Here is a 23,293-nt window from a genome sequence, read left to right as displayed (position 1 = left end):
CTTATGTTTCCTATTCTCGAAGGTTCATTAAAGTAACAGTCTTTCGTTGAAAAGGTCAAGGGCCCGTCCCTCCTTGCAATCCTCTTTGGTTTGGCCGTCTTTTGCTGTGTATTAAAATGCCATTTTGGAACTGCTGCTTCCCTGCATGTTTTGCCTGGCTCAGAGTGTGCTCTAGTGCTCCACCTTTTATCCGTGTGGGGAAGTGTGATGGAAGTCAGGTGTGTGTAATGATCCATAATTGCTTGACCCTGCCTGACCATTGTATTGGGACATGTCAGGTATACGGCTCAAGTGTTAGTCCAATTTCTATTGTAGTGAGCTGTCCATGAGGAAATGTTTGTGTGGGGGTGTTGAGTTCCTAAGTATCCTATCTGGTAGGACAGGGTAAAGGTGTTACACGGAAAGGGATACCTCGTTTCACCATCCGGTGTCCCGCTTCCACTCCTGAAGACTCGTCACCCAGGTGATCTTCCAGCACTGATCCATCCCCAGGAACTGGATCCAAAAGTGATGGCCATGTCCTGGCCACCTGGATGACAGGTCCCCGGGGACTAGCGGGTGGGGCACCGTCAGGTTTCTCACAGTGTCCCTAAACGCCTGGTGGTCTACTGTGCCGAAAGCAGCCGAAAGGTCCAGTAGAACCAGGAGGCAGGGGTCGCCGTCATCAAGGATGTTGAGGGTGTCGTCGACCACTGGTAAGGTTGCTGTCTCTGTGCTGCATCTGGATCTGAACCCGGATTGGTAGGTTTAGAGGAGATAGTTGGTGTCAATGTGTTGCTTCCGTTGTGCGGCTACCACTTTCTCGATGATCTGACCTGTGAAGGGAAGATGGGTGATGGGGTGATAGTTACCTAGGTTGTCGGGATCCAGAGTGTTTTTTTTTAGTAGGGGGAGAATTTTTAGGGTGGATGGGAAGGTGCTTTGAGTTAGGGAACTGTTTATGATCTCCAGGTAGACAAGGAGAGCTTCTGCGGGGAGGGTCTTGAGGATGGATGCTGGGAGAATGTTGTCTGTAAACAATGTGTTAAGGTTTTCCACCAGGTCCTCTATCGAGAGTGCCTTGAATGTTCCTTGCTTTCATAAGTGCCACCTAATCCCTCACCACATGGTGTTTGAAGCCCTATCCTATCCTGAAATTATTGTCATCTGTTTGTTTGTGTACCTGGATCTCCTTCAGGCCGCCATCAGAAAGGGGCCTGACCCCGCCACAGAGGATGCTTCTCATATATCAAGTTTTAGTAGAGGAGGAGCGCTGTGGCATAAGGAAAGGGACATCCATTACTTCATGCTAAATTAGATGCGAGAAGAGTTGTGGCAATCCCAGCCTGGTAGATGCAGATAACATAGATACGTTTTAAATACATTTACAATTGAATAGATTAGCCTTTGAGTACAGCCACTCTTCCTGCCAATCATCTCTCAGGATTTTTGGAGAAGATCTCAATAATGGGGCAGACAGGCCTAGAAAACTCTGCCATGTCCTTAATTTGGTTTACAGGCTGTGTGATTAATATGCTCTCCCAGGCCATCTTCTCAATTTGGGATCTGGCATAGAACAGCCTATTTGCCCAAAAGTATATCCTCCATTCCCTCTAACCACTGGTTTGAGTGGGAATAGTTCAAGGCTCCTATTTATAAGTGCGTTACACGCAAATGCAGTCACTACATTGCACATACATGGGAAAGATATCATCCCAAGAACTTTTAAAATAAGCCTGGCGTGTATAAATCCAAGTTCAATTAATGTTCATGCTCCTCTCGGATCTCGTCAACCATCTGGGAAGGCTGGTCTGAAAAGTAATGCTTTTCAAGTTTCCTTTGAATCTTACGAAATTCAGTTGTTATCAGAGTTTCCGCAGGAGCTTTTGTCAGAGAAACATTGCGTACAAGCGCTTTATAAATGACTTAACATATGATATCATATCAGAGTGATTGGCCTTTGTGACAGGTACAGAGATTTAACCCTATCCATAGGCGCTGGGGACCCCTCTCAACCTGGGGCAGAAGGCCTACCAGGGCATTTATTGAAGCCTGTTTTGCTCCAGAGGTGGGGGAGATGGGGAAACCCCAGTCTCAGTCCCTTCTATATCTAATAATGCGACCCAGTATTTTTCTCTTTCGCCCAAAGCACTAGAGTGGCCAGGAGTCATTGTGATGAATAACCGATATCAGCCTACACAGGGAACTGAGGAGTGGGAGAGCGAGGAAGCAACTGAAAGCTGCACCAGTCAACGGACAATTCGGAAACTTCATCAAATGTGGAAACAAACAATAACAGTGACTTTGTTCATAATGATCTGCCATTTCAGAAGACCCTCATACAAAAAGGTGTGGTGGTTAAACCCTGTTTTAGGCTTTCTGACACTTGTAACATGTCTCAGAGGAGTAGGGGGGGAAGGCAGCAGTTAGCCCAGGGAACCAGTAGACATAGAGCACCAATCCTGAGGGAAGGTGGAGGATAAAAGAGTAGAGGGGACCAGTCTGTGTGAGTTGTTTGGGTGAGGTCAAAGATGGAGAAGGTGGGCCTAAAGACCAGGCAAAGGAAGGATGGTGCAGCAGAGCAGGAAAACTTAGAGAAATCATTTGCAAGGTGAGGTAATGGTTGGTGAGAGAAAGTGTTACTTCGGTATGAGAGTGTGTATAAGGTGCGAGATTGCGATTTATTGAGAGTGTAATGGAATAATTAAGTGGAAAAGATGAATGAGGGAGTGAAAGGAGGGGGACGGTGAATGGTTTAGTGAAGTGTAGAGTAGTGCAGTGCAGTGGAGTGGGAAGAGGGAGCACTGGAGGAGGGGAATGGGAAAAGAAAGTAGTGGGAGAAGAGAGTAGTAGAATATTAAGGGGAGAAAGTGGTAAAGTGTACTGAGAGGAGAGAGTAGCATACTGCAATGAGGAGTGTAGTAGGAGGGTATTTACCGCAGAGGGTAGTGGAGAATAAATCAAAGGGTAGAGGAATGAAGTAGAGATAGAGAAGGAGCAGAGAAAGACAGAGGAGAGAGAGAGAATGGAGAGACAGTGGGTGAAAGTACTGTTTCAAGAGAAGGAAGAGACAGGAAACAGAAAGAAAACCAGGGAGAAGAATATGAGGGTTTGAGAGCGAAGGACAGTGGAGCCTCAGCAATCAAGAGGGACATATTCCAATTGTAAAGATTTTGTAGTCTTGTGGGAACACCGGATAGGATCCACCAAGCAAGTCCTTGAGGGAGGCAGCTTTATAAGATGTTTGGCTTTAGGTCATCACGATTATCCAGTCACCTGTAAATAGTACGAGTTAACAATCACTAGTGACTACCTTGGGGTGCAGGGATTCCTGGTTTAGGGAGGGAAACGGCCATGGGATACTAGAGAGAAAGGGGTGTCCATTATTGAGTCCTTCTCCAAAAATCCTAATAAAAACCCTTGAACCATCTTCGAGAGTTGGTGTCATGTTGAGTCCATCTGTGACATCTTGTGTTGCCAGGAGTCTTGTTCCAATTTCAAATTCTTTGATCTTGGTTGTTTGTACGTTTTTATCTGGCAATAATCTAAGGGTCTATGTTGATTGGTCAAGATTTAGGAGCTTGGAGAAGTTGATGTAACCCTTCTACAAGTAGTTTTCAAGGGTGACACAGATTGCCTTCAAAACAATTTACCGAACTTATAAATCTGTATGTGGACCGAGATGAAAAGGAGATATGGAGCATCCTAGTAAACAGTCCTAGATTTTCAATCATGAAATCAATGGTACATTTCCTGGAAACCATTTTACAAACAGAAATACATCTCTAAACTGGTATGACTAAATTTTACACAATGTATCTAATTCTATTTTGCCATAATATGGGAGAATGAAATCATTATGGGTTCGCATCGAGAAGATTTTATATAAACATGTGATTATTTGAAATTCAATGTATATATGTGATTTTAAATCGCTCACATGTTCTTTTTTATACTTTGTACCAATGTGAATTTTGTATCAAATAATGAACCATGTATTTATTTATTTGCAACATTTCATTTTATTAATTGTATAAATATGTAAATTTGAAAAGTTGATAGAATTCAGCTAAATCAAATAAAAAAAAAAAAAAAAAAAAAAGATTGCCTTCATTTCAATTATTTGGTCCATGGATAACCATTTTAGTTATGTTAACGCTGAAGTGGTACGGTTATGTTTCTTTATGCTGAACATCATCCTGGTTTTACTGTATTGAGCCAACTGCAACTGTTTGATTGTGTAGTGTAGAAGACCTATATAGAAATGTTAAAACATCTCATATGTTACTGCTAGCACCTTGAACAAGTGAACTTTGAGGTCATTCAATAAAAGGAAACATTTTTTCAGAATGTGGATTTGGAGGTGATTGTTCTTCATTCATTGGTTTTCCTCGGCAAAGGATAGTTTTGAGTAAGAAACAGTTCCCAGAATGTATGTTTATGTGTTGAAATGTTGCACGTTTTTACAGGATGGTAATGTGTCTGGGAAACTCCTAGGTTAATAATTTGAGCACTGGCGTAGGCAACACCACTATTAGCAAGGTGCTAGCTGGCAGGTGTGGTGTCTGCTGCCTATCTGCCATCTCCCCCTCTCCCAATGGCACCATCCCATGGCATGAAAAGGGAGAACAGACTTTACTGCCTCAGCAAACGTGGCAGTGATGTCCGTTCTCACTTTCCATGTCATGGAAACGGTGCCATGAGGAACTGGGGAAGATGGTAGAAGGGCAGTGGTATCGAGGGAAGAAAGAGTGGCAGGTGAGGATGGTGGCACGGGGCAGAGGAACATACCTCGGAGCGGCATACTGGGGCAGGAGGTGTGAGTGGGGAAGGAGTGGGGGAAGGAAGGGGCATCCTGACAGGTGTTGTGATCCATGGCTACCTGTATGTACATTGCCTGGAAGTCTTGGATCCTGATTGCCTGTCAGGATCCCAAAGATCGACCCCAGGGGCAAATCATATGTTTCGCCATTGAGGCATAGCTTGCTGCATTTCCTCTAATTGCGTAATCCAAGATGGGTTATGGTTAGGTTATTTTAGGATTATTTTTATTAATTCTGATTTGGGTCCTGAACGCTAGTTAGATGTCTTCGTTATAGAGTTGAAAAGACTCAGTTTAGAGATCAATTGTGAGTAATTAACCTGGGCTGGGTGATGCTGTGAAATTCGGGCCGCAAGATCCATTGTGTGGTTTAGTCAGTCTAGTAGTATTTCGTGGTTGATGATGTGTACCCATGGTGCCTGCAAGTGCGACCAGAAGGGTGCCCAGAAAGGTTGGCATTCAGGTGCTCTTGTTGGCTTCAGTATCAGTTTTAAATGGAATGCCCTTCTACACCCTTAATAGCTGAAAACTCACACATGGCCTTCCTCAGTGCAGTCAATATGCTACTCTCCATCTAGCTATTCACCATATGTCACATCGATACAATAATATAACTATCTTCTGCCTGTAATATATATTGCCTGCCTGTAATGTTTATTGTATGCATCCAACCTGTACTGTATGCCTCATGTAACTAAGCTCTTTACAAGTAGCAGCCCCTCGATGCCCAAGGGCTGTTTGATTGCTATACAAATATAAATAAATAAATAAATAAATAAATAAAATCAGATAAGTTTTGGGTCAGCCTGAGGGTAAGTCATGTGGATACCAGCAGGGTGCTACAGGTGTGGGGTCAATCATAATGGCGTGGGTTGCATGACCGCACCATTAAGGATAGATGGTGATGGCATTTGTGGCCCAGGGAGATGTTATGGTGTGTTAAGGAGTACAAAGTGGACATTTGTGGGTGTGCATCAAGATGTCTTCTGAGTACATTCCATTATGGCTGGGGCTGTGGATGATGCCACTGCGCCCCTCTTAGTCTGGGTTTACTAATGTGCATCCTTCTTCCCGTAATTAGCCCATGCTTAGTAGATGAGCAATCAGTGTGTGATAGCTCTTACACTTCTCAGTGTGATGCCTCATCCTTGCCTTGGGATTCCAGCTCTCCTCGTCTCAAAGTATTGTCAGTCTATAGCGTGGTAAAGATTTTTGTTTAATGTCTTTGGGCATTTTCTTCCTTTGGAAATCACTCCCGGTTTGTTTCTAGTCTTCCCCAAAGTTGCGTGGGATGTTTTTACCCATGCATCCAAGCCCTACCATAAAACTGTGCAGTACTGGCATGGAAAACATCATGATGGCCAGAACTCCCCAGAGAGTGCACAGGGAAAACATGAAGAATAGGCTGCCACCCATTTTTGCCTATGTTGTGAGCACAGGAGGGCACTGCCTAAAACCACCATTGGGCTACACACACAGTAGCTGAAACCATTGGGAATGGCAATGCTGATTGCCAAAAAGCAACTCAGAACTGTGGGGAATTCATTTTCTTAATCCCAAAAATGGTTGCAATACCGGTACTCACCACTATCAGAAAGCCGGCTTTTTAAAACCACCAGACTTTTGTGTATAACTGAACAGAGGAACCCAAACCAGACCAAGGAAAGACTAGCTAAGAGGTGGATACAATGTAAAACTATATTCTGAAATGACTTGAAGGAAGTATTTATTTAATGTATAGGTAAACATTGTAAGTTTGATTTAAACTGGGAACTAAAGTGACATTTAGCTGAATTCTGCCTGACGACTACCCCCAACAGGAGAAACCTGCTCAGCCACTCTTCCCAGGCCTAGCTGCATCCTGCTTCCCCACCAAAAGGAGTTGACACCTCTCTGATTAGATTAGGGGATGGGCACTGGCAGGAGGTTCAACAAAGCCTTGTCCTGGACTCAGGCAAATGTTATATTGGGGGGCCGTAAAGTGGCTTCCTCTTTGGAGAAGTGGGAGGAGAAGTGCCTCTGGGAGCCACCCGAGCTGGAGGCGGGGGCAGACAGAAGCTTCTCCCATGTGCTTTGGAACCTAAACCACACCCATCTGGGCCAGAGCATAATTTAAAAAAAAGATGGATAACTCATAGTGCGGACTTGTCAGAATTATATAAGTAATATCATTATTCTTGTGATTTTTCTGTGCACGTTTAAAGAGGTGTTAGGACCCTGTGTTGTATGCTGGGGGTTTGAGAGCGGAAAATAGGGTCTTACTCCAAATGTCTGCATGTTAAAAAATCTGACACTTCATCAATTAATGTCCACACTCCTTGCGCACATGTGTGTAATTTTTGGTAAATGTCCGATATTGGTAAACCAGTCAAAAAGCGCAAAATGTTGTCATTTCTTAATGCAAGCCCCCACGAAGATCAGAGGCGGACAAGCATGGACCACAAGGAATATATAATGTGTACATGTAGTGTCAACCACTTGTGTATCTGGGAAATATGTATTCAAATCAAATATAGATTTGTGGGCAAATTGACCAGGGGAGGATCCTCTGACCCATAAACAGACCTCATGACTCTGACTCACAACCCAATTCCCCAATCATGAGAGAGGGGAGAATTGGGCCAATGAAAAGTAGAGAGGGGCAGGCTCAGTTATGCCAGGCACACACCCATTTTCAAAACACATAAAAAGAGACTGCTGGGACAGGTAGGGACATTCAATTACATTTTCTGCGGGACGCTCTGCCGGGAGACTCCAGACTTCACATCCATCGATCTTCTGAGACCAGAAATTTACTTCAGAACTTAAAGCAAGGGCCTAAACCCACAAACTGAGAACTCTTCTCGCAGGCCTCAGCATCCTTAAAATCATTTGCAAACTATTCCACAGCCGGGCGAGCTGTCTGAATTCTTTGCCAAGAACCTTTGCCAGTACCCAGAAAGCAGTGTTACATCCAGAATCCACTTGATCCGGACCGGAAAGCAGAGCAGTATCCAGAACCAGAGGCCGCTGTATCCAGAGAGGCTAGACCAGCAGAGCAGAGCTGACCCAGACCGCTGTGAGCAGAACCAGAGATCCGGATCGCTGTGAGCAGAACCGGTGTCTGATTGACCCACCGAGCAGAGGGAACCGCCGCTGGACGTGTTGACCAGATCCGTGACGAGGCCCATCCATTTCAAAATTAGGAGTGAGTATCCGCCAGAACTGTGCAGAACCCAATCTCTTAGTTAAAATAATATAATCCAAACTATTTTAACCTAATTAGAACAGCCTCCTAGAAATCGTTTCATCTGTCATTTGTAAAGCTGCACAACTGTCACTTGTCAATTCTGCAGCTGCAAGCTGTCACCTGTCATTTTGAGGTTTACTTTAAATCCGAAAATCTACCTTTATTAAATCGTCTGTATCTCCGGAACCGTTTGTCCTAGGAACGTGGTTTAACTTTTATTTTAAAGCTGTGATTCACGATTTACGCACTCACGAAATTTACCGCGATTTGCGATTTGGCTCAATTTCTCCACTTGTCAAAATAGCAGCTCCATTCTTTCCTTTGTTAAGATCCGTTTGCAACCTGGTAATAACTCACAGAGCATTGCTAAAGTGAGCCTGAACTAATACCAACAAGCATCTCCCACTCACTCTGCATCTCTAGAGGGAATTAAAATCAGTTAGCACATTTTCCCATCCATTGCCATCACATTTAAAAGCATTTTGGGCCTGTGTTTCAAACTTCTACCTGTTTCCTCTAAGCTTGCTGGGGGGGGAAATGAATTTCGTATTGTATTTGATTGCATTCCTGAGAACTGTGTGCTCCTCTTTCCATCTCCTTCCATTTCTTACATTGCACAGGGGGGGGGATGAATTGCCAGAGAAAAAGTGATTACATTGTTGTTGGTTGAAATCATATCAAGTTTATTTGCTGTGCTGCATTTTATTCCACCTTGAAACCATAAAGCATTTTCAGCTACCTCATCCTCTATACTACTTCTAGGTAATCAAGTGTACCACTGTAACATTACCTATTGTGGATCCACATCATATGTCTCAGTGTACTATCAGATATTAATTTATTATAAAAGTGTGATATATATATACATATATATATATATATATATATATATTGTTTAATTTTTCAAATAAACCTTTTAATTTGCAAAACAAACCTACTTCTTGGCTCAGTGGGGTCAGGGGGATTCTAAGAGAGGGGTGTTATATAAGGGTTGTCATCCAGAGTACATGAACCGGACCTAAAAATATATCAATAAGGGTTTCCCTCAGCATCCCAGACTAGGCATTGACCTAGCTGTAGTGTTGAAGTGAAGCCGCTTAACAGTTGAGACAAAGAGGGAAGGAGCGAGATGGGAGCTTTCAGAATCTTATATTGTCTTCGCAGGAGGCCCGATTCCCCACCCTCACTCCTTCTGCTATTGAATTGAAAGTTTAAGCTCCAAAAGAGTTAGCCTTGTAGAATCTTATAAGCCTCCGGTCCTCAGTGTATTAAGTCAACACAGAAGGACTCAACTAGATCACAAATCAAAAGGGAATTGCTCAGGTTTTATTACTTGGCCACAGATAGAAAACTCAATGTGCCCAGTTACCCTGGTAGCGAAGGTATGTTATTAACTTGTGATTTTACTGAGACAGGCATTCAAGGTGATGGCAGCATGAGATGCCCCCACTGCCTTTCCGGCTTATGATGACGCTTCTGGATTCTTCTGAGTGATTTCATATGCTGCAGCATGATGCAATGCCAGGCAAAGGCATTGTTCAGACAAGCTCAATAAACATTACACTACATGGTCTGTGCTGGGACAGGCCGTCACACACGGATACCCTGTTCTATAGGCTGGATAGCTGACTAACCCTAAGGCTACTGTAACCTTAGGGAGGCCTGAAGTTTGTAAGGTCCCAACAGTGATCAGTTGCACTGTGCCTGCTCTCCCGACAGTACTCCCATCCCTTGTTGAGTTCCATTAGACAGAGCCCCTCCTGTTAGGCCAGTGCTATGCCCTTCTGGCTTACAACTGCATGTCAAAAATCCCTTCATAAAGTCCTTCCTTGTGCTTCTACCTTCTTGACTTAGCAAGGAACAGTAGGGTGATCCATGAATGTACACCTAATGTACTAAATCAAACTCGTTGGGATACCTGCTCTAAACAAGAAAAGCTTCAGATCTAGGAGGTCCCATGTTTGCATGGTGCTAGTCATAAAAATAACTCCTGGGGTGACATGCCCCGAGCTGACCCTGTTGGTAATGGCCCCAAGTTAACGTTACCCACAGGGTCAGTACACTGCAGAGGGGCATATAGCCATTAGCACCTGTGTAGCTCCATGCATAGGTGCTAATGGTGTGTTTGACACACAAAAAAAGAAAACTTACCTTTGCGGCTCGGCGCAGCGGTTCTTAAGTGCATTTTCAATGTTGATGACTATGACATCATCAACATTGAAAATTGACTTTGGGAAAGCAGTGCACGGACGTCTGGAAAGCACTGCACGGGCCGTCGCTGCACTGCAAAGGTGTGTTGCTTTTTTTCCAACAAAAAAACACACTCTTTGCACTTGTGCAGGAAACTACACGGGTGCTAAGAGGTGTAGTGGAAGGGGGAAGGAGAAAGGAAGAGGGTGCTGGCTACCCATGCTACTCGGAATGCAGGCTTGTACCATACAATACAGCCCGCGTTCCGGGCATCCTAATTGGTCAGCGTCCCCCTTCCAGGGTGCTAATGGTATGGTATGGTATTGTTTATTTATATAGCGCCTATACACAGACAAGTTTGTTTGTTTGTTTGTTTATTTATTTGTATTGCACGCCAGACCCAAGGGTAAGCGGGCGCAGTGAACAGAATATGCGAAGTTTACAATGTTGCGTAGAAATTACAGTGTTACAGCAAATTCAAATTACAATGTTGCATAATTAAAATTTACGATAGTGGTAAAACTTTGATGATACATATATACATTCAGATAAGTAACATAACACAAATTAAAGTCTTTCAGTCCTTACGTGTTGTTTTCATTGAGGTGTTTGATAAGATTCATTCTAAAGTGAGGGAAAGGTTGATCTGATCTAAGGTTATGTGGCAGGGCATTCCACCATTTAGCGGCTAGCACAGGGAAGCTAGTGCCGCCAATTTTGGCAAGTTTAAATCTTGGAATTTCCAGACAGTTGGAGTTGGGAGTTCTTGTAGGTCTGCTAGAGATTTTTCTTTTTATTTTGTCCATCAGGTAAATGGGGGCAGCGTTATTGAGGGCTTTATGCGTCAGGGAAAGCATTTTTAGGTGAATTATTTTGTTGGTGGAGAGCCATTTGTATTGTTGTCTAGTGGAGGAGATATGTTCCCTTTTCTTTATACCTAAGGCGGCTCTAAGGGCGTTGTTTTGTAGGATTTGTAGCCTTTTGGTGATAGTTTTGTTAGCGCCACTGTAAAGGGCATTGCAGTAATCGAGTCGTGATAGTATTAAGGCTCTCGCTAGGATCATGCAACTGTTATTAGATAAGAAGGGTTTACCTGCTCTTATTAATTTGCAGGTATAGGCTGTCGTGGAGGCTAAGGAGTTAACTTGTTTGGCACAAGACATGGTGGAGTCGAGATAGAAGCCTAGTGTTTTTACTTCACTCGAAACCTTGATGCTGTTGCCATCTATGTTAAACGTGGAGTAGTCCTTGCCTAGTTTGTTGATATTGGCCTGTGTGCCCAGAATGATCAGCTCAGTCTGATCATCATTCAGGCAGAGGCCATGTGATGCCATCCATGCCTGAATAATGAGGTACAGCCTATTCATCAACTCCCCGTCCTCGCTGTGATCGCCAGAAAGCGGGAGGAGAATCTGTGTATCATCTGCATAGTTAGTGTAGGTGATACCTAGAAGGTCCAGATCATCGAAGAGGGGTTTAGTGAATATGTTGTACAGGGTTGGTGAAACACAGGAGCCTTGAGGGACGCCGCACGTGATTGGAAGAGGGTCGGCTGCTGCCAAAGGGGAGAAGACTCTCATTGTTCTCTCACTCAGAAAGGATTCAATCCATTTGGTGGCATGCGTGGAGAAATGTGCAGCAGTGTCCAAGTGTTTGCAGAGGACCCTGTGATCCACCAGATCGAAAGCAGCTGAGAGATCAAGTAAGAGGAGGAGTGCCGTTTTACCTTGGTCTCTCAGTTCGTCTATTTGGGTCTTTAGATCAATGAGTGCAGTTTCAGTACCGTGGAGTGGGCGGAAGCCAGATTGTCTGGCTCCCAGTAGATTGTTTGATTCAAGGTGTCTTTGAATTTGTGTATAGGCAACCTTGTCTAGTATCTTCAATAGGAAAGGTACGGTAGTGATGGGTCGATAATTAGTGGGGATGAGGGGTCAAGAGTCTGCTTCTTGAGAAGAGGGAGCACCCATGATTGTTTTAGGTTCGCCGGGATATTACCTGTGGCGAAGGAGGAGTTGATCAATTTTTAAATGAACGGTGAAAGGTCTCTGGCAGCGGCTTTTATTAGTTGTGCTGGGCAGATGTCACCTTTGCAGTTCGACGGTTTGAGGGAAAGGATCATTTTCTCTACCTCTAAGATGGTAGTTTTAGTGAAGGAGAATTTGTTGGTTGGGTTGTTGATGGTGTTGTTAGGTGGCGGCTTGTTTGTGAGGTTTAGGGAGTCTTTTTTTAGTTAGATTTTTTTTTGCAGTGTAGTGATTTTATTTGCTGGGGCTGATTGGATATCTGTACACCAGGTCTGGTCTTTAATGCAGGTATCTGGTGTGGCAATGGGGGACTTGAGTTCTTTCAAGATGGAGAAAAGTTTCTTCATATTTGAATTGGCATTGGCAATGCGAGCATTGTAGGAATTACGTTTCACTAGACAAATTTAATTTTATAATGCCGAGAGATATTAGTTAAACTAGCTTTATTCTCTTCGGTTGGACATAGTTTCCAGTCATATTCGCATTTTCTTTTGTTTAGGCGCAAGGCCTTAAGTTCTGGCGTGTACCACTTGTTTAAATGTGCCTTGGGTTTGCTTGTTCTCATTTTGAGAGGGGCGACTTTTTCAAGTGTATCAAAGCTTTCAAGGAGCCTTGGAACATGGGGAAACACAACAGTCGCTCAGAGCCCTTGAAATTCGGAGACAATAATAGTCTGCACAGGCAGAGTAAGTGCGAATAATACATTCAACAAGTTGAGACACAGCAAAGAGGCCCGACGGTGATTCACAGTTTTATCAGTGCAATTAAGGGGAGAAGACAGGGGAAAACAGACAATCTTCAGGCATGGTGCATTCGGATCATGCAAGTGCACAGACCGTGACTGGGAGGGGAAGGTCCAAGTTCACCCGGTCGATGGAGACTTGGGTAAGTGCCGAGAGAGCCACTCTCTTGGGTTAATTCTCAGTGCAGTGTAGGTGTGTGGGGTGTAGGCCCCTGAGGTAAGTGCAAGAGGGGACTGGCGGGTGTGCCCGGGACCAGTGAGACTCTGAGGTACACAAGCCGGCCAGTCAGAAACTGTTAAGGGGAGGAGGGAGAGAGGGAAGTAGGAGATAGCTAGGTTATTAGGGCAGAGGCAGAGAGAAGGAAGAGGAGAAAAGGAAGGTATCAGCACCAGTCCAGAGTGCACCTTGGGTTAGATGATGTGTGTGTAGAGGGGGGGGGGGGCTAGTGGAAGGGGCATGTGTGTGTGTGTCCATTTGTTTTGCAGGTATAATTTTGACCATTAATTGTTTTTAGGTGCCGTGAAAGGGCATTTAAATGCATCAATTATTTATTTAGATATTTATTTACAGTGGTGCTTGTCCACCATGTGAACAATGTAGCTTTCGACATCTTGGCTTGATCCTTCCATACTTCTTTTATCCATCCCCATCTATCTAACTATTAAATTGCCATCCATCCATCTGTAGAGGAGCAGGTGGATGCCTCTTCTCTAGTCCACACCCCTTCACCACCATCCTATTTGAGTCGCAGATGAAGAGCTACAATTGGGACTTCATGCACAAGGTTATTTCCATTCCGCGTTGTATGTACGTCGATTGTACGAAAGACGATATGCACCCAGACAGCCATTCAGAAGATACCCTCACATTGAGGCAGTGGAAGGAAGTTACATATAAGGATGTCCATTGCCGAAGTGCCAGAATGCGGCTATGGGAATCATGGATGAACTCTAAAGAAAATGTTGATGACAGTAATATGATGCCATGAACAAGATATATACACCTAAACTGAAACGATATGAAAAAACGCAAGACTGATGATGTAACAGAAGCATTAAGAGAAACCTGTACCAAAAGATTAAAGGCATGGTCTAGTAAAACATTTTATTTAAAAAATAGATAGGCAACATAAAAAAAAATACTATCATTCTCTTTTTTAAAACTTCCTATGTAAAATTTTGAGCTATTCAAGCTCAAAATTCGCAAAAGCAAGCACATGGGCGCATCCATTTTGTGAAATGGATGCCCGCCTGTGCTGTCTTTTGCTTTTGCGACACTAATGAAGGAAAAGCCAGCCAGCTGTAGTAAACAAAAGCTACCGCTGGGTGGCTTTTCCTTCATTGGTGCTGTACGCGGAGGACGGGGACCGGAGACCGGAGCAGGAAAGCTGCAGCTGAATCTCGGTAAGAGCTATTTATTTTCAAAAAAAAAATAAGCACTAGCTGCAGGAGGAGCCCGGAAAACTTAGAAATAAAACTGCAGCTTTAAAAACGTTGTATTTATGTTTAACTGTAAATACATTGTAACCCAAGGTAGATAAAGCATATAGAAGGTTGCTAAAAAGAGGTATATATATATATATATAACGTTTAGGACAACCATTAGAAGGAAATGGACAACGGCCTGTGTTAAAGAATCAACCCAGCTACCTCAAACTGCGAACCTAGGATTGCAAAATGTAGAATTAATGAAGAAGCTATTTTCATGTGCAGAATAAGGGAGTATGTTGGCCTGAAGTCAAGGAAATTATTTCGAGAGATGGATGCAAGACACAAGGGAAGTCGAATGAACAGACCATGGGGGTCATTACGACCCAGGCGGTAACCATGGCGCTAGTTGCGCCATGGTTGCCGCTGGTATTTTACCGATTCCGCCAATGGTAAATGGGGAATTACCGCCCCGTTCCAAGGTTGGCGGGGCGGTAATTCCCCATTTACCATTGGCCCTTCCCCATTCCCATTTTTGCCCCATAGGGCTCAATGGGAATGGGGAAGGCGGTAATTATGGTACCGCAAATTGCGGTACGGTAATTACCTTCAAGGTCCCTTTGCGGGTCCCTACCTTAACGGCTGGTACAGACCAGCCGTTAAGGTCAGGACCCGCAAAGGGACCTCGTAGTAAGGCGTTAAGGGGTTAATGGCGCCACAACCTTTTATGGCGCCATTAACCCATTAACACCTGGGTCGTAATGAGGCCCCATGTGTGCAAGACATATTTCTGCTAAGATTAGGAGTGCAAGGACATTTGCTAATGCCAAGTATTGGACAACCACAAAGGCAAAAGTCTGTGTAAGGTGGAGTGAGCATGTCTCTAAAGACCAGAGGGGGTAAGGTCACCCTGTTCAATAAAATCAAATAGAAGTAATTGAGAGGCTGAAATGGAAAAATCGTGGTCTCTTAACACGTGATGAAAAACTCAAAACAAGGGCTATTCATTAGTTCTTCGAGTTAAGATAGCTGTGTGCTCACACTGGATCAGGTTGATGACATATGATGGACTAATTCGAAAAACAGATAACAAGTTGACGTAGCTTGTACACCTAGGTTTTGTTCTGTTCACGCGCTGCTAAATCCAAGTTTAGATTGGGCTGCCAACCAATCAAAAGGCCTGCTTTCATATACACTGTAGCAGTTATTAGCCCGCTGCCATATTCTCTGCTATATGTGGCATACGTAGAAGTAGCTCAAGGCGTGTATTACAGAAAAGGGGCAGTCAATGAGATATTAACACTTATATCAATAAACTACTCCTCAAAAGCCTCCATAATTCTGCACCCAGTTTAAATCCTGGAAAGCTATACATGTAGTCAAATCCTGAAACAGTTAGAATTCCTAAGATACTACATAACTCACAAGTAGGATTCAAATCAGTGAGGAGAACATAATCAACACTCATCCATGTGGGGCTCCTTAAAATCAATGAGGACAATATTACATTGGCCCTCATATTCCGAGATATTGCGGCAGGCTTTGACACTGGCATTTGAGGATCAATAGTAAGGAGACTGGAAGAAGCAGATGTACACAACACAGCACTACAGTGAATATGATTCTTTTTCCTCATTGACGTAACAGAACCCAGATGGTTTATCCATTTCAAACCGATCACTCGCAAGATAACCTGTGCAGTCCCACTTGTATCACACATATCACCTTTACTTTCTAAAATATACGTAGCCCCACTTATGCGACTCATCAACTAGCACAGACTCACCTGCTAGATATAAACCAATGAAATACAAACTCTCTTCAAAATGACCACCAAAAAGTACAAAAACATCACCCTCACCAATTGCTGAACACAACTGAGCAAAAGGATAACAAATAACAACTTAAAACTCAACCAGGAAAAACAGACTTCCTAATTGTTTCACGCAGTGCTTCATGAATACAATTTCCTTGTCCTAAGGTAATGGGGGCCCGTCTGGAAACCTCAAAAGTGATCGAGCACCATGGGATTATTATGGACAATTGATGTACCAGGGACCACAAATAACCATCTTAGTAAAGAATTGCTTCTTCCATCTATGCGCAGTCAGTCTGATAATGCCATCCCTGAACTTCCTGCAGAGGACATGTTGCATCATTTCATGGGTTTCTTCAAATATTGATTATGCCAACAACATATACCTTAGTGTGCCAAATTACCTTACTAATAATCTTTAACACATCCAGAATACAGTCGGAAGACTACTACTCAGGCTTCATGGGAGGGGTCACATAACACCAGACTTAAAAGCACTCCACTGACTAACAGCCAAAAAAGGAATCCATTTCAAAGCACTCTGCATCACATCACTCACAGAATCACTCACAGAGCCCTTCAAAGGTGTGGAGCTAAATTCCTCAAGGCAAAGATCATCCAATAACAACTTGGAAAAACACTGAGATCCACCATTGGTGCGTTGCCAGAAACTACATGCTATGCTGGAAAGAGACACAGAGACTCACTTTATCCAACCTTGCAGCCAAACACTGGAAACACTCAGTCAAGGAAAATTGCACCCAATCCATGATTACCTTTCCTTCAGGAAAATGCTAAAGATATGGATTTTCATGACCTTATGAATAAAGGCACCACCCAACAACCAAAGGCCTTTGGCACTATGCCCTAGACATCAACATTATGTGCTTGCCCGTTGTGCTTCGGCCAGACAACCACTGAATGTGCGTCCTGCTCCATTATGCAACAAAGTAATTCATAAAACAATGTGACCTCCGCTTTCGTTTGCTCCTGCAAATTGTGACTGTGCTGTCCCACCACAACAGTAACCACACTTTCCCACTCACACGTGTCCCTTGGTGGCCTCGCAACATGTGTCCACCGTGTTTTGTGCTACACTGTAATTTTTGCACTGGCAGCTACACAATAGGAGCTATTACACTATTTGCACAATCTGATATAACATGATAGGTGTATTTGTAAACTGCAAGTTAGTGCTATTGACAGATAACAGGTGTTTATTGTTACCAAACGTAATGGTACTCATTTTAGCGACCTCAGAAGGATGAAAGGCTGAGTAGACCTGCCGGGAACCTGTAATCATGAGGTCAGTCACATGCCCCTGTATTGGATCCATTAGTCCACTGAGCTACAAACATGGCTCTCTTCAACCTGTGCTAACCATACCCATTAACATTCCATCTTCTGCGTTCAAGCACACTACAAACTAATCCACAAACACAGCATTTCATTCCCCCCTCCAATATATTTTAACTCTCATACCATAACCCCAGTCAAGGCATCCTATCAGTATTAATACGTGTGGTTCACTTCCGGATACAAACATCACTACGCTCCTGACACTGAACACCAGGAAACGTACCCACATGCAGAACTAAGGCCACTTCTGTACTCATGCATCAACACAACAGCAAAGCCATCATGCATTTCCCCTCCATCCCTTATAGAATCACTCACCTCCTCTCTATGAGAGCACTCAGAGCACCCAGAGAGTTTGAAAATGACAGTGGTGCACAGTATAAATCCCAGTAAAATTACATCAACCAATCAATATATCCCTCAGGGAATCCCAATCAATCCATCCATAGATTCATCTATCCATCCATCCCCAGTCCACCCATCCAGCACCCATCCATCACTATCCCTATCTCTATTCATCCTGTCAATCCATTCCTCCCCACCCATCCCTCCACCCTCCATCCATTTATTTCCATACATTGAATCATCCATCCACATATCATTCATACTTCCATCCCATAGATTCAGCCCCTTATCCACCAATGTTCATCCATCCATACAACTCCATTCACCACTATCCATCCATTTCCACCAATGCACCTATCAACCCACAGTACAGTCTTTTGGCTGCAATCTATTAATAGTGGTAAAGAAAACCGCATGCAGAAGCCTGCAGGTCCACCGAGCTCGAGACCTGAACCACACCACACGCAGGGTCTGACAAGCCCTAGCTCAACAGCCCAGAAGATGGAAGACTGAGTGCAGGTAAGTGTATGTATGCTGTATTTGTGTGTATGTGTGTGGGTTTTTGGTGGGATGTTTGAGGTGGAGATGGGAGGTGGCAGGTTAGCAAAAGCGAGGTTCGGGTGGAGAAATTCCCCAACCACCGATGAAGGCAGGGCATCAGGGACAAGATACGCCAATGAGGGTCCAGGGTATAAAAAAAATAAATCATCCTTTTCCGCCATTGAAGGCCACTCCAAATCAGCCAAAATAGCACCCTCTTTTGGAACCACCAACCCAAAGCCCATGCATCTATCCATGCACCACATCCGTTCATTCTATGCGTTCTCCATCCATCCCCATCTGATCCTTTGCCCCATACATAGGTCCATTCCCCATCCCTCCACCCCATGCATCCATTCTTCTACTCTCCCACCCATCTATACATCAGCCTGCTCATCTCTACATCTCCCATACGCCCATTCAAGCCCATCTAGCCACCCCATCCATCCACACCATCTAGCCACCAATTCCCATCCATCCATTCATCCATCCATCAACCAATCAATCCATCCCCCTTAAGACCCCACATATCCATCCATTAAGTCATACATCAACCAAACAATCCATCCCCAATAAAACCCCACCTACCCATTCATTGTTCATACATCAACCAATCCATCCACAATAAACCCCACCCATCCATTCATCATTCATACATCAACCAATCCAACCCCGAATAAACCCCACCCATCCATTCATCATTCATACATCAACCAATCCAACCCTGAATAAACCCCACCCAACCATTTATCGTTCATACATCAACCAATCCATCCCCAATACACCCCACCCATCCATTCATCATTCATACATCAACCAATCCATCAATAAATCTCCACCCATTCATCATGCATGTATCCATTCACATCAATTATGTCATCCGTCCACATCCATTAACCATGATCACTCCATCCCATTAATTTATTCCCTATCCACACACCTCCATACTTCCGTCCCCCTCATCTATCATCACCCATGAGTGCCATACAAATACAATGCCAATGCATTCATCCATCCCCTCCATCATTCGTCCAGTCTCCTTGAAGTCACTCAGCCATATTCCATCCATCCATAACCCATACATCGACCGCAAAAATCCAGCTCCCAATCGTTCATCCACCATGAATGTGCATCTCATTCATACTTACATCCCCAAATTCATCCATCCACAGACAGCCATTTTCCCTCCCTCCCAGAGGCCTCATTAAAGACATGAATACATGCTGTGCTTGTTTCACTCAGGAACAGGATACCCTCTGTAGTTTGAAGTGCGAGTGTGAATCTCATCCCATTCTGGCAGTAAAGGACACACTGGTTGATAACAGCCTTTTTGTACAGACTGCTTTTTCTGGAGGGCATTACATCCAAATCGGGATACACATGTGCTGCATATGGCCATTGATAGTGTCTGACTCATACATCTAGGGCATCAGTTGCCAGACGTGTGAATTGTGCCTGGTATGAAATCTTGAATTTACACTTGATACAAAGCCTGGAAAGAAGCCTGGAAAAAGTAAATGTCCTCCACTAATTGGGTGACCACCAAATGTTCTGAATGGATGAATGGTTACCCCTTTACCCCTAAACCCCTTTTAATTGGAGGACCTGTTCAATTGCCTAGTAGAATCTGGTGGCAAGTCCAAAAGCACAGTGCTAGATACCAACCTGAAGATGGATCTGGTGGAGGCCCTGCTCAAATCTGCAGTCTGTCAAGACCATTCCTGCTGACACAGCTCTGCATCAGTACTGACTGTATTGGCCACCAAGATACCAGATGGAAGCCACTATGTGCTGCTCATGTCCCTTGACCCACAGAGAGCAGCTGAATCTACAACCGTAGGCCCGCCTCAAGCTGTACTTCATCTATTCCTGGGAGTACACTGATGGTCCCAGAAATACCCATAGACTGACAGACCATGAAGACTGCAGGTATAATCTCTGGTGCCTGTTAAGGGTCAGTGAGGACACCAGGACTGGCACACCCTTCTCTCCAGCAAGTGTGTGACATCTGGTCATACTGCCAAGGGGTCCACACTCAGCCTAGAGAATTCACATATTTGTTTATCACCGCACAGATTTACTGAATGTTGCCTGTCACAAGAGCTGAAGCTCCACCATAGTGCATCTAATGATAAGAGGGCATTGATAATATTGTCTGGCCCATACTGTCTGGTTTGTGTGCATTCTTGTCAGAAGATGCAGTTGTTACAACTACTGGAGTCACCGATCATCTTTGGTCTGCTACTGTCCCCATAGAATCTGGGGTTGCAAGCCCTCTCTTGCACACTAGTCTGTCAATCTTGGCCTTTTACTTTTTCCTCATCCTCAAAAGTGCTGGAAGAGCTGATGAAAGATTGGACCGGACCCCCACCACCAATGAACACTCATCGATTACTTGCCACAACCTTGACTTAAGATACTTTTGCTGCAAATGTGACCAAAGTTCATTACTCTATACCGAGCGATTCTGAAATCCCTCTTTATGCATCTTGGTGTCATCATAAAGAAACCTGCAGTGGATCTCGGAAGATACTAATCTAACTTAAAATCGCAGGGGTTTCTGTACGTAGACAATGCCCATCACTATTCATATTTTGTGCGTCATCCTTAATAATTTGCAAAGCATACCTCTGTGAGGCCTCCTATGATTATCGACGAATTCTGCATGGTATCCATCCCACTCCCCTGCGAAAAGCTAGGCCTTGGTCCTTCAACCACTGAAACCTTTTTTTGAGCCATGGCAGCTGGATGGCATTTGTGTTAGCCAATATCAGGCCCTACTTTGGACTATAGCTTAATGTCCAGGAGAAAACTACTGATACGTAGTCTTCCAATCAAGCCCGGAGTCTAATCAGGCTAAAAGAAATGAACCCTTGGCACTTTACACTGACCACATCTAAGAGTCCCAGGTTTCTTGTCCGAATTTCCATTGGCAGCCTTGTTTCTACTGCGTGTACTTCTCTACGGATTGTGCATAACAATTTTGAGTTCTTCGGCAGCCAAGGGTGACCCTGTCCGAGATATTCATGTACACACCACTTGACCTTTCCAAACATGTGTGACGTCAAAGAGGAATTCGCCCTCATTGCATGCATCTGTTCTGCAGTTACGCAGTCTCCACGTACGCGTCGTTCTTCAAGCATTACTCCATAGCTGCTTCTTCCACTTTCTTCTTGTTAATTTCCGTCAGCAAAAACATGCGAATGATAAGGTGGAGAGCTCTGGATACAAAGCTATCTCTGTGAGCATTTGGCTGCAATGTTAGAACTCAGGGAATTAAAAAGTAGAGGAAACAAGATAAAGGCAGAGGCCATATGGGACAGACACAAGATGTAAACGGGTTGGCTATACATTTGACACCAACCCAACAGCCTTTGGCTGTGGCAATGTGAAGAAGCCAGTCAACTAGAATGCTTTAAATTAATATTATAAAACTCTTCTCCGTTTTCTCTAAAACTAACTAGAGTTCCACCAAGACACATAACATCAAACAAAGCGAGGCATGCAGCTGAAAGACAATAGCAGTAGGGAGGATTTTCTGTGCAACTTTCAATGTATGTTAAATTATGGAGTGAGTGAGTGAGTGATTGAGTGAGTGAGTGAGTGAGTGAGTGAGTGAGTGAGTGAGTGAGTGAGTGAGTGAGTGAGTGAAAGGGTGCAGTGGGAGAATGTGACGGTGAGAGAGTGGGTGATTAAGCAAATGAGCCAGGAGCAGTAAATACGCGATTGAGTGACTGAGTGAGTGGGTATGTGGTTGAGTGCGTGAGTAAAAGTATGAGTAACCGAGCAGTTTGAAGAGGGAGCAAGCAAATTAATTAAGTGGTTGAGTAAGCAAGTGAGTGAAAACCATTCAGTCGGTCAGTGCTGACATAACACGCATTTCTATAGGTCAAGGTATGATGATTTCATGAATATCCTTTGTTTAAAGGTCTATTCTTCTTTATTGGTACAGAATAAAATGTTATAGATGAACCTGGAACCTCACAATGATATTGGGTGTAGGGGGACCTATGCTTAGGAAAACCCTTCTAAAAAGAGGTTCTTACTATTTGTGCAGGTATCAATCTGTGAGACACCAGTGTTCACACTCATCCAGCCCTGATTACACCACGGTGGCCTTGTGAGCATGGAAGGAATCCTCCAGGGACAACACCCCCGAGATTGCAGAATGCAGGATATGAAATGATACACCTTAAAGAAGTAGGACATCTAGTCCTTCTTTGTGAGCTCAAAAGACCTCCTTGCATCTCCATGGAGATGAACACGTGCTTGAGGTGCTCCAAGCAGTGACAGTGATGTAGGATTGGCTTCTCATAGCAGATCGCTCATTACCTGCCGACTAGTGGGCACCATAAGGTTGAGTCCATCAATGGAGATGTTCACAGCAATGTTCATTCCTGCAAAGCGCAAGTTGCTTTTCCCCAGGATGTGAAAAAGGGCTTTATTCGGAGCCTGAAAATTAAAAAGAAAAACATATCAAAGTCATCGGTGCTACACAAAGGTCAAATAAACAGCAGGATCAACATAAGATTGACATATTAGTCCAAAGCGCTCCAGTTAAAATGTTCAAAATCAGGTTGCAATGCATTCCAGGAATCCCAGTGCAATGACTCTTAGTGTAAAGTAAGCTGAATTCATAGAGAGGGGGGTTTGAAAGCTAGGCTGGAACTCTAGCTTCACATTCATGGAATGGGGAACTTAAAGGGCTATGGGACATCCCTTGCTCTGTTGCCTACTCCTCCCTCTACTCCCTGAATATTCTAAAAATGGGAAAACCAGGTTAATGGTCATGAAAGCTAGGGGCAATCTCGTTAACCAA

General features: G+C 43.9%; 1 protein-coding gene across 3 annotated transcripts in view; it reads right to left on the bottom strand.

Annotated features, from left to right (window-relative positions):
• The window catches only part of SHC2 (SHC adaptor protein 2), a 708,489-nt gene that overhangs the window by 121,686 nt on the left and 563,510 nt on the right, over nucleotides 1-23,293 (bottom strand). For all 3 annotated transcript variants that reach the window (XM_069648025.1, XM_069648031.1, XM_069648016.1), the window contains one exon: nucleotides 22,807-22,926. In XM_069648025.1, coding sequence (XP_069504126.1) covers nucleotides 22,807-22,926 — 120 coding nt within the window. The remainder of the gene's footprint in view (nucleotides 1-22,806; nucleotides 22,927-23,293) is intronic.

This window comes from Ambystoma mexicanum, chromosome 1p (assembly GCF_040938575.1).
Source record: "Ambystoma mexicanum isolate Mex_15411 chromosome 1p, UKY_AmexF1_1, whole genome shotgun sequence".
Classification (NCBI taxonomy): domain Eukaryota; kingdom Metazoa; phylum Chordata; class Amphibia; order Caudata; family Ambystomatidae; genus Ambystoma; species Ambystoma mexicanum.
The sequence above is the reverse complement of the archived record's forward strand: the minus strand, read 5'-3'. Positions and strand labels throughout refer to the sequence as shown.